This window comes from Sphaeramia orbicularis, chromosome 12, assembly GCF_902148855.1.
Source record: "Sphaeramia orbicularis chromosome 12, fSphaOr1.1, whole genome shotgun sequence".
Lineage (NCBI taxonomy): Eukaryota > Metazoa > Chordata > Actinopteri > Kurtiformes > Apogonidae > Sphaeramia > Sphaeramia orbicularis.
Window position 1 is genome coordinate 47,689,633 of NC_043968.1, and position 12,797 is coordinate 47,702,429.

A 12,797-nucleotide genomic window follows, 5' to 3' on the forward strand; every position below is an offset into this window, starting at 1 on the left:
AATTTGAAAATTATATTAAATCTTTACAATGTATCCATAATAATAATAAAAAAAAAAAGCTGTAACACCCTGGCTATTTATAAACAATTATTTAATATTGACTGAACTGTGTTGTATTTATTTATTTATATTTGTTAGATCTGTTATTTTTATTTATTTATTTACTTTTTTTTATACTATTATTTGTATATTATGCTTTGTATCTTTCATTATTTTCTTAAACTTATATGTTCAAATGCTTTTTCCCTTTTGACATCTTGTTTGTTCAAATTTTTGTACTGTATACTTAAATGTTTTCAATAAAGTCGAAAAAAAAAAAAGATCAGAATGTCAGACTCAAAGCTAAAAAATCTACTAATATCCTCCTGAGACGTAGGAAAGTACAAGTTTTGGCTTTTTTTTTTTTTTTTACTTTAAATAATTGCTTTTATTAGAAACAACACAATGCAACAGTTTTTTTTAGATGCATTTTTAATTATTTTTTTTTGTCCTTTGTAGTGGACGTTTATTTGTTTTCTTTACTGAATAAAGCTGTAAAACTCTTGTCCCCTGCAGAGGACAAAAATGCATTGCTGGGTTTCAGGAGGATATTAACAATAAAGAGGTTTTACATGAATATTTAATACAGTTTGAATGTGTACAATGACCAGACACAGTATATTTATGTAAGTAAACTATGAATGTGTTCAAACAGAAATAATGATAGTAGTAATAATAATCATAATCACAGTAATGAATTACAAGATGTAATAGTTTCCTTTAGTTTCTCTGTACAAATAGAGTAAACATTAACATTTACTCTTACTTACTTGAAAGTATTTGTGCTTTTTGTGACTTGGCACAAATATTTTGGTGCCACTATTTACTTAATAATGATGATGCAGAAATAAAATGACACATTCTGCTATCATCTGATTCATACAGTGATACTTAATATTTCATCCAAGTATTATCACCTAAATATTTTTTATTAAATATACAGTACTGTGAAAACGTCTTAGCTCACCTTTTGTTTTGTTGTGTTTGCAGGGTTTAATTGAACATGCGTATTTATTTCTTATTGTCTTTTCTTCAGATATAATACATAATACAAGGTATATGTGCACAACCTTAAAAGACCCCCCCCACACACACACACACACACACACACACACACACAGTAAAAAGTAAAGGTTACTATTTGTTGTGGCCCCTGACCCCATGATAAGAAGCAGCACAAACAGATACATCTGACATGTGTTGAATGAAACCTGGCATAAAGCATCAGAAAATTAACACAATAAATCTCCTATTCTCTAAACTAAAGGGTTAAAGACATGTTAAGCACAAAGGGAGGTCGCACTATATACACTTTGGTTCATAGACACCATTTTCTCCTGAAATTTTACATACATACATATTTCCCACATATTCAGATTGTATCTTAATACAGAAAATTACAAATGCATATATGTGGTCATTATATAACTTTGCTAAACTAACAAACCTAATGTTGGCCTGGACCTTTGCACAGAACTGTATCTATTTTTTAAATTTATGTTATTGTAACATTAATGTGTTTTTTTTTTTTGGGATGTAGATATTCCAGATTTCACTCATTTCATACAATTCTTATACTGTTGGTAAATTAATTTAATCTACAATCAATGCATAATTTTGTATAAGATCATCATATGTTTGGTGTCACTGTCCTGTGCCAACCATGTGTCTCTTAAAAGCCACCTGTCACGATCTTAGACAAAACATTCATCTTCTCAGATTAGTGGCAATGCATTTTCCAGAAAATTCATGATTTTTAAAATCCTCGAAAGAAGAGAATCATCTATTATCATTTTATCATGAACTTTTGTAACACTTTCCCACTGGGCAGGAAGACGAGGAAACACCATCATCTTAATAGTAACTAAAGCTGTCAAGTGTAATGAAAAGTCAAATATTTACCACTGAGATGTAGTGTGACAGAAGCGCAGAGTTCCAGAAAATTGTAATACTGAAGTACAAGAATGTAAGATTTTGGATTTTTAGTATTAGTACAGTAAAATACTTCAAGCTACATTCTGCTACTTGTCATGTATATATGATTTTTTCACTTTTTGTTAGTCTATAAAATGAACATGTGACTCCATTTGTGTTAAAGCAGTCTGTAAAATAAACAAAACATATATACACTAAATCAAACATTGCCATCATAACCACACACAATGAATAAGACAAAGAAAAGCCTAAGTTAAAGGACAAAAGCACCAGAGCATGTATGTCACATCTTTGTTTATTAACTTCTGTAAATGGTTTGAGCTGGTGTACAGGGTAAGATGATCTATACATATCTTCATGTCAGAATGACTCTGATTGAAAGGCTTGTATACATATTCACCGTTGTTTATCCTCTCTCCAGGACAATACAAAAGAAAAGAAAACAAGTGGTCATAGCTACAAAGCCTCTACATTCCCCATGATGTGGGCGTTTGCCTAGTCTAGATAATGCTTAAAGAACATCCATAACAACTATATGAGGGTGCATAGCATTCTAATTAAATATATTTTGTCATATATTTATACATATATTTTCATAAAAACATCTTTTTTTTGTGCATGTGCGCAGTTGCATTCCTTAGGATAGAGTAATATGATATTGCGTTTACATTGTCATGTATCCATTCTAAAGGAGTATAGGTGATCTCTATTCTTTGCACAATTAAAATTACAATACTCTTTTTCAAATACATCATTAAGTTACACGTCCTCTCAAGTCACATGCCAGGGAATGACTTCGCTCATTTTCCCCCCAAGTCCAATGAAACAAGCACATACACACACACACACACACACACGCACACACACGCGCACACACACACACACACACACACACGCACACACACGCACAATGCAAATGTGGTGGAGACGAATTAGTCATAGTGCAGACGCTCACCATGATTTTTTTAAGAGACTGATTGTAAATTAATTTCTATATACCCACCACAGGTTTCTATAAAGTAAAACTATGCTACACATGTGACATTAAATGCTTTTAACCGCATCTGGTGATTGAAAACTCCAAAGAGGCTCACAAACAGACTTTGAGTTGAGGTCATTTTGTCATTTGACATTTCCAGCGTCGAGAATACATTTCAATGCTTCAACATCCACATTTAGCAAATACATCCTGATTTTATTTTTACTATGACTGAACACTACACAACAAAATAGTCTCTTAATTTAAGCTCAAATCAGTCTGGTTGATGTGGCAGTGAATAGTGCAAATGGGAAGTACATTTTCCAAACATAGTCCGATGGACTAGTTTTTGTTGATAAATGACAAATTTCACCTTTAGCCTAAATCAGGATTGTAGAAATACTGAGCGCATGAGTCTAAACCTTGTCTAAGACTCGTGAAGATGAACTTTCCTGTGGTGTGCACAACCGACAGACGTCAGCTGTTATTATTCCCCCTCCTGTAATGAGAAAAGAGGGGAGTTCTTCACAAGCACTTGCATATGCAGGGCAGAGAACTGCATGGCTACTGACCAAAATGCTCCAAACCCTATCATTTTTGGTTTTATCTAAATGAAAGAGCTTTCAAACCACACACACACACACACACACACACACACATACACACTTTGGCGTCATGCATCCCCTAAAACATCTGTACATCCCCGTCCCACCCTTACAGCCCCCAAAACACAGAAAAGTTGTTTTTTTTTCCCCAGAAACACTCTGTTTAGGTCCCGTGCTTGTCTTTGAGAGGAGGACATACAACTAGAAAAAAAAAAATAAAAAATTCTGACTGAGCAGAACTGAAAACCTGAGTGGAAACAGTGGAAAACGTGTGATATGTAACATACGTGCTATATCCCATGAGGGTTTCGTGTGCACGTTCCGGGCATGGAGAGTATGTGCATGTGAAGCAAATGTATTCACCCATTCAGAGTCTCAGTCATTCAGGCTACAGTAGCATTTACAGTACGTATGGGATACATATTGTGATATCAAGGAAGTGTGTGTGCTACTATGATATGACCCCCTTTATGGTGCTGCCGTTTAGGAGAAATCAGATTTCTGCATAAAGTGTTGAAGAGAAACATAGTCGAGATGATTACATGGATGTGAGTGGATTGTTGAAATGTTACGTGATGAAAAAAATAAAATAAAAAATTGAAAATATCATCAGTGGTTTCCACCTCACGGCAGCAGCGACTCCTTTACAGTTATGAGTGTATTCAGTTAACATATCCTGGTTTATAATTTGCTACGTTAAGTGCTGAAAAACAAAAATCCCTCAGTCCAGACTCCTACAGATGAGTCATATGTTCTAGTAAATGCCGTCTGTTCACATGGACTTTCTGTCTTCACTTTTTTCTTTTTACACATTCCAGATTCAGTTCTGTAAGTATTACCCAGAATGCACCCCTGCTCTGTTCTTGTAAGTTTTTATTGCTGTGACAAATTCTCTAACACTCTGACCAGGCAATATTTTGTTTATTATTCCGTCGTGTTTGCGTCTCTGGATATGTGTGGGTTTGCTTTACGTGTATTTGTTTGCGTATGTGCTTTGTGTTCGTGTGTTTTCACAGTTCACGAGTCTGGGGTCAGTGTTAATAAGACAATCACAGTGCTACCTGTCTGTCCTCGTTGCACGGTTCCTATGTCACAATCACGGTGCAATGCTAAATCACGCCATCTCCGTCCTCACGATCACTGTATCCTCGCGTGAATAAGATCCTCCGTCCACTTTTGCTTCAAACGAATGAACCAAAATGTGCCAGTGAGGCGCTACAGCCATTGCAAACAGATAAGAAGGGAGCACGAAAAAGTTTGAAACACTGGATGAAGGAGCTAAAAGTCCTGTGGTTTTACTGCATATTGACTGAGGCTACCGTTTAAGACTGTGGAGCAGGATGGCATGCGCTACATGAGGGATGATAGAAGAAGGTAGAAAAGGTTAACGACCCCTGCCACCAAAGGACAAAAAGTCTGTCTTTGTGTTACAGAGCTGCTGCACAATGCAATCCAGCAAACCAACAACTTTGCAAAAATAAAACATTCCGGTTGTCTGAAAAACTCTTTTCTCTTTGCAAACACCAGATGAGAACAGATCCAGTCCACTGTTGAAAAGTCAAACAAAGCTCAGAATCAAGGTGGACAGGCTCCAAAGAAAGAAACGCAAGAAGCGAGCGTCGTCCACAAAGGAAAAGACGTCAGCGCACGCAGAAGACAGGATATACTCACGACGAGCGGGGAAGCGCAGCGGCTTTCTCATTCCAGCACTGAGCACGCCGTGACATCACAGGGGCCACAAGCCAATCATGAGGCGGAGCTCAGCGCCAAGCCGGAAGCAAGAAACACATGCGGTAAGTTGGAAGGTAGAGAAGAATACACACACGCACACACACACATACGCACACTGACACATGTCCACGTAGCATAGGGTGCATGTATCACATTGAGAATAAGGGGAAGGTTGTGAGAAGCGTAGGGAGGCTCAGCTGTTCCACAACCATCCACAGGGACAAAGGACTTTTTTTGGCTGTAGTGTTATTGGACTCGAACTTGCTGACACAAACCATTCCAGTTGAGGGGGGGGGGGTAAGGTCCCTAAAAAGGTCCGTAGCCCAAGTGTGGGTCTGCCCCGTACCTTGTACCCCTTCAGTTAGATAATGACAGTTCAAAAGGTCAAAGGGCATGCACCAGCAGTCATCATGCGATTACAGTTCACAGGAAGCACTTTTTGTTGCTTTTTCTCTCAGTTGTTTTACTGACGTTTGCATTTTTTTTTTTTTTTTTTGTAAAAAAGAATCATGCCTTAGATTAGTTGATATTTTTCTTTACAAATGTTATAAAACTACAAGTTGAACTCCTCTTTTTTCATGTCTTCTTTTGTGGTGCTCCATGGTCACACGTTGAGGATGTTTGTATGTTTGTCATTTTTTGTAGTTTGCTTGTCTTAGTCTTTGTCTTTGCTCCTCTCTGCTCATTTTCCTCTGCGCTCTGGATGTGTTTTTGTGGAGGATGATTTGGCAGTGGCTTTCCGGTCCTACAAAACACACAAGTAAACAACATAATTAATCTGACCGTTGAAAAATCAAGCAAAATCTTTTATTCTGTTATTAGAGGGTTTCTGCAAGTCAAATGTCAGACTTTTAAAGACTTTATCTTATGTCATAAACCAGAAAAAACAGGTCCTTAATTTTTAACATAGAGTTTTAATGAAATAAGTCAAACCTACAGTTGAAGGTTATAGAAATGACAGAATCTGGGAGCATAGCTTGTTGCTGAGTGATGTTATTGATGTTTTTATATGACTGATGTTTAGCTACTGTGTAGTCCAGAACTGCTCCACTTTTAAATAGTACCTCCACCCTCCACTGAGCAGGGTGAGGATGTGTTAAGTGGGAGTTATTCAGGGAATCTTACCACCCACAAAAGTCCACCTGCAGAAAATCAAAATCAATGCAAAACTTTGTTAGCTCAGAATGAGATGCTCCCTTTCATGGAGTCAGCCATGTTACAATCTTATCTTTTTTACAGTAGATTTCTGTTTTTTTTATTTTATTTTATAGTGGGTGGCATCCAATGTTATGGGTTGTTATGTCTGAGTCCACACCACAGTTTATATCACTTTAAGTTAAAAGCTGAACGGACAAAACAAGTCATGGACTTCCCCAAGGGATGCCCATGTTTTTTTGTCTTCAGTTGGATTATTCAGTTGGTTGTAATGTGTAACTTCAACACTAGATGTCACTAAATACAATACACTAAACCTACAAGTTTATGCCATGTGTAGAATGTTTTCCCTTATTGCTCTTGGGGTCACACTGTCCTTTTCCATAGGCATCTCAAGCCTTGAAAGTGCCACACAGTTCTGGTTTGAGGGTATTCACACTGATATTTCACACAAATGTGATAATGTAGAGTGATCCTTAATGGTGGACTCTATCAGCTTCAGTGTTGGAGGGCTCCTAAGGATTTAAAAACAGGAAGTGGCCTGTTGAGCCATTTTCAACAATAAAATGCAAATTTGAATACATTTTCCAATTGTTTTAAATATTAACACCAACATTGGATGCCTTTCACCACAGAGGAGTCATTCAACAACATATTTTAGTGTTCAAGACATCTTTAATGATGAACAAGACCTGTCAATATTGGATTTAAGATATTTCAGGGTCTAAAATTCAGATTATTTGGAATTTTTAAGACAATTTAAACCAAGCAGAAACCCTGTATTAATAGGTTCTAGTATCAAAAGTTTGTGTTTAGAGCATAAAGCAAAAGAAAATGTATGTGAGAGTGGGGAAGCTACACAGTATTATACACCGAGAGTTCAACATGTTGTTTGCAGTAACATGTTTCTGATGAAGTGCAGATTTCAGATGCAGGGCAGGAGGTGAAAAGCAGAATGTAAAAGATGGAGGGAGGTCTGTACTGAGTTTAGATAATATTGGCATATACAGAAAACTCTAGCATATGTTGGACATAATTATTTTGTTGTGAAGACCAGTGATTTTTTTCACTGATTGGGAAGACTTGTGGAAAAATGAGGTGAGGTGGTAGATACTGACCAACTAAAAACTCCACTACAACTTTTTGGTTGTATGGTCTGTGGCCTTGGTATCATGATTCTCCTGTTGTTTAGTTTTTGTTGGGCTGAAGTCTTTCATTGTTCTGAGAAAATCCACGCTGTCCTCTAGCAGCTCTATCTTAAGACTGGATGTACAGATAGGTGACACAGTGGCATCATCTGGAATGTTTAAATCCACATATCAGGGTAGGTGAGTGGCCATGTTGGTTCTGTGTCGAGCCACAGAGGTTTGACAGCAACTGCTCATTACAGCTGTCAATCACACTGATTTAAGTGTTAGTGGTGTGGCTTGTAGATACTGTTTTAGATATAAAATCAGAGCACACCTATAAATGAAATGGACACAAAACACTGGATTTGAAGGTTTTAACCCATAAAGACCCAGTGCTACTGTTGTGTCAGTTCCCAAATGAATTTTTCTCTCTATTTAACCTTTCTCAAGTGATTTATCACCATTTACTATAATATTATCCTCTGTATTGTGAAAGTTTCACTGTAAATCATGTATTTTCGATATTAAATTTTCTATATTTGATTTAGATATTAATGAAAACTCAGAGTTAATTCAAAGGTTATTATATCAAAAAGAGAGAAAAACTGAAGAAAACAGACCTTTTCAGCAAACTCTATCATTAACTGAACATGAACCCAGTGTGTCCATCCACTGTCATTTATCAAACTCTGTGGGTTTTACTGGTGAATCAGTGTTGTAGAAGATGACAGTGTTTCCATGTTCTGAATGCCCAAATGGGTCCAAACGTATTGATAGGATTAGTGGATCAAAAAGTATTAAACAGTTTAGATCAATAGACGGTTGGGGTCGACGGTGGATGGTCTGTCTTTATGGGTTAAAATAATTTTTCCCAGCTTTTTGTGGTCAATTTCTTAAATTCTCCGTTTATGAACAACTTTTCCCAGTAAAGGATCCCTGTGGTATCCCTCTTAAACCAGAAGCATTTTTGAGAAATCACTTCCTGCCCTCCATCTTCAGTTTGTGCCACAGCCACAGTACTGATGTGACGTCATATGCAAACAGTGACAAGTCACCATAGGTTCCTCTTTCCTTGCAAGCACTGGGATGCACTAGTGCTTGTGGTGGGTCCCATACCTTGAGGACTGGGCAGTATGTGCATTTCAGTGTTTAACTCTTCGTAGACTGGTGCGCTGCACTGACTGAGCACCCTTTCTCACATCCACCCCCACCTGGAGCAAGGAGGGAGGGAGGAGAGAAGGAGACAACACTCGGACCAGTTAACTGCAGTAACCTCTGCACGTAACCAGAGCGGGAAACTAACATATGCATCCACTGGTCAACCACTACAGCCTCGAAAAGTACCTGTTTACAGAGTGAGTGTGTGTGTGTGTGTGTGTAATTTATGTAAAATGCTGTTGGTGTCATTTTTGTTCTACAAGTCATTATGTGCAGACGTGAAACAGTGACTGTCATTTGTTCTAAAATAAAAAAAAAACCATCAGTCATAATTTTGTTGTCACCTTCACTGACAGACACGAGAAATATTTAACCAATATTTATCTGGTGGCTGCTGTTAATTTCCCACCCTTTGTGCCAGGCTATGAGTCATAGTAAAATGCTATCTGTTTGTATTTTCAGTGTTTGTGTAGGAATATATGATTCAGTGCACTTAGTGAAAACAAAAATATGACAGGTCACCTTTCTAGCGAGCACATTTCCACGATCCTCAACAAACTGCGCTTCAGAGGCAAATTCTTCTTTCTCTTCCCTCTGTAAAACATCACACAATTAATATTATTAATAGATATTTGTAATATTTATATTTGTAGAGTAATAAACTGCTTATAATCTTAAATGTAAAACAGAACTAAAAAATTGTATGAATCTCTAACTCCATGTGTTGTAACATACAACACATTTTTCTCGTCTTCATCAAAGCCATCAGTTTTGATGATTGTTGTGCTGCTGAGTGAGAAAAAACTTTGTTGATGGTTGTGGGCATAAACTCAAATTGTCATCTGATAATACAAAAAAGAGATGTCAGGATGGACAGGATGTTCCCCCTCGGGCACACGGAGCCGCGGGTGGTCGGCGTGGAAACCTGACCTGGCCCCGCCTCTGCTCCTGTTCCCATACTCGCTGCCCAGCCTCCTGGTGAGAGAAGCCCAGCCCCTTCTCAAATGGCTGTGTGCCTTGTAGGAGGCGGCCACGTAGCACATGAGAATAACCCGTGTCACACACCGGAGTCAGCAGAGCCTCCTGGGCCACACGCAAGCCTGGCATGCTGCTGTCGCGTCCCGATGATACCGAGCCCACCCAGCCCTGAAGGGAGTCCTTCTCTGGTAGGTAGGGTTGGAACGCTCCACCTCCCACAACCCTGAGAACCACATACAAACCAAAGGGACAAAGAAAGACGAGATGTAAAGAAACACGCAATACAGAATATGTCAATATCAATGAAAGGTCAATGCTATGAACCAGTGTTGAGGAGTCACAAAAATCCAAATGGTGGTGGTTTGAATATACAGCCTTTTGGGGTAAAAGTCTTATTTGTGGAATACTGGAACATTCATTTTGTTGTTATACATCTTTTTAGTGTGTGAGAATGACTTGTTTTTGTCTGTGAAAGCCTTTATATTTGGCAGAATATGCAAAGTTTGAGTGTCGTTATGCTGTTTAATCCCAATCAAATCAATGGACATTACTCTCAGTAACCCGGTGTGCCATGCCTGATGCCAATAACCGACCACGCCAAGGTGAGAAGTTAAGCCAATGCGTCTTTCAGTCCTGAAAATACCTTCCCAACACTGGTGGGAACATTTCTGCATTAAAGCCCAGTTTAAAAACAGTTACAGCTGACGTACCGGTTGTCTTCACTGTACTCAGGTGCCCGACTCAGTCCTGTCATCTCACATCGCTGGGCGTACACCTGCTGGCCTGCAACAACAGAAATCCCTTCTACTGAACCCAGCCCTACACCTCCTCCTCTCGTGCCTCCAACGGCCCCGAAGGCCTCCCCTCTCCTCCCATCCGACCTCTGACCTCCAAGCTGGCCGTTCTGGCTGACCTTGGGAACGGCGCCACTGGCTCTCACCCTGTCTCTTTCAGCCAGAGCAGTTGCTGGCTCATGTGGCGCCTCCTCCTCCTCAACCTCTCCTTCCTCCTCATCCTCCTCCTCCTCCTCCAGCTCCATGATGGAGCCACTGGCTCCACTGGCACCGCTGCTTGGGCGACCCAAGCTGCAGGGAAGGGACAGCGTCGCCCCCTCTGAGTCATCAGCACGACTACTGCCTTCCAGTGACGAGTCCTCTACGGTGACCAGAGAGGGGCTCACCCCCGCCGGCCACACCTGAACGTCCGACATCTCCATTAACGTATCTTCCTCTGTGGTGGCGATGGGGGCACACTCGAGGCTGGACACTTCCTGCCAGTAGGGCTCCACGCCGAGCGGAGAGGGCAGGCTGTACTGCATAGAGGCCGGGGACAGCAGCTCCTCCTGCACCAGCCCATAACCTGCAGGGACGACAAGGGCGAGACAAAAGAAAGACTAACACCACGCAGGCACAGCGAGGGGTGGAAGAGGCAGGTGGAGGCTTGACTGTTTCTCCAACCTAACAGGGAAACAGTGGGGCTCAGCCCTGTCCCAACATGAGAGGAATCAGTCCTGATTGAGGTTTGACCATTCATTTAGGATTTGAATATTCCTAAATCAGATACTCAGTGGGATACGGCTGGAATCCAGTTGCCAGAATAAATGTTGTACTGTATGATTCTATAAATCATAGATACATATGACCAAGTAACTGATGCCTCTGCTACTGTTTCTGTACATCCCTACTTTTTCAATTATCCTGAATAGACAGGAAGTGGTTGAGACAGATGTAAGATTCAGAACTTTGAGATTCTGACCCTTAAGTTTTTAAATGTAGACAACAATGGCGCTTTGCTTAGATTTAGAAATAGACTGTAGTTTAATTTAAAACATAAAACATGTAATATCTGTTCTATTTCCACTCAAGTGCGTCATAGTCTACACTTCCGTTGCCTATACCCACGATAACAGCCTGCAGACTCATTTCCAAGCAGAGGAATTGGGTCGGACTTTCCATGAAAATCCAAAGACGTTTCCCACTCCTGAGTGCCTCAGACCTTTTCTTCTCCACCTCTACAGTCTCTGGAGTACAACACAAGCTATAGTTAGCTCAGAAACTGTGCCTGTCTACATCCTCAAATGAGCGTCTCCCGACACCAGTGCATATTGAACCTTTAAATACAGTAAATTGTGGGTCATTTGTTATTTCCTGCATTAAAACAAAGACCTGGTATTGTTTCCTAATCACATGAAACACTGACAGTATATGTATCCATTTGTTTTCATTCATGTACAATTCCAACATTTCACTCTGGCAAATGGGCTAATGACTGACATGTTGAACAAATAAATAAATAAAATAAATGCCAGCTACTGTGTTTTAATTTCAGTCAAAGGGGAGAACAAAAACTTTAGGTTTACTGTCATTGGGACACGGCGAGGTGAGGTGAGGGATAGAACAGAAATCGTGCCTCATCCATTGTGAAGTGACAGGTGCAAGGCTCCTGTTTGTCAACATGTAAAAGTGTGACACTGCAGATCATTTTCAGTGTTGCTTGACAAGAGAGAAGAGGTGAATCTACAGTTAAATGTTGTTGGTCGGGTTGGCACGATATTCTTTCTTTCTTTCATATTCTCTCAGCCAAAAGTGTTGTACACTGATCAGAAGTTCAATGAAAACACCTTGACTATAAATATTTATGCCCATGCCATTCCCAGACATAGAAAGGTTCATTATTGTCTATTTGATGGTTAATTATAATACTGGTATTTAAAGAGTAATTGTTTATCTCTGACCAGTGAACTGAAGCAGAGGCTGTTCGCTGTCGCTGTCATTCAGATAAGTGGCAGTTCATTTTACACAATTCACAGCAGCTGTGATAGAAAGTACAAAGCTGGATAAAAATGTCTTTACTATCGTTCCAACCCTTGTGTAACAGGTTCCTGGGTGGGAGTCAACAGCATCTTGCACCTTCTGCAGGAAATGCAAATTACTGTTGCTCTATATTGTCATTGAATTTGTACAAAACCATGCACTGTTCTTTGTTCATCCATGTCTCAAACACTCGAACACAGCTCACTCCACACACATAAATACAAACATTAGACCAGACTATTATATTTTAATATCTGTTATAGTTGACTTAAGC

General features: G+C 39.5%; 1 protein-coding gene across 5 annotated transcripts in view; it reads right to left on the reverse strand.

The window, feature by feature from the left end:
- Positions 1 to 2,251: 2,251 nt before the first annotated feature.
- Positions 2,252 to 12,797, reverse strand: part of ank1b (ankyrin 1, erythrocytic b) — a 96,568-nt gene continuing 86,022 nt past the window's right edge. For 3 of the 5 annotated variants that reach the window (XM_030148901.1, XM_030148903.1, XM_030148904.1), the window contains 5 exons: positions 10,421 to 11,069; positions 9,798 to 9,933; positions 9,255 to 9,326; positions 8,691 to 8,785; positions 2,252 to 6,034 (listed from right to left, as the gene is read on the reverse strand). In XM_030148901.1, the coding sequence (XP_030004761.1) occupies positions 8,717 to 8,785; positions 9,255 to 9,326; positions 9,798 to 9,933; positions 10,421 to 11,069 (926 nt within the window). In that variant the 3' untranslated portion in view covers positions 2,252 to 6,034; positions 8,691 to 8,716. The remainder of the gene's footprint in view (positions 6,035 to 8,690; positions 8,786 to 9,254; positions 9,327 to 9,797; positions 9,934 to 10,420; positions 11,070 to 12,797) is intronic. The other 2 variants (XM_030148905.1, XM_030148902.1) reach the window with 2 other exon arrangements.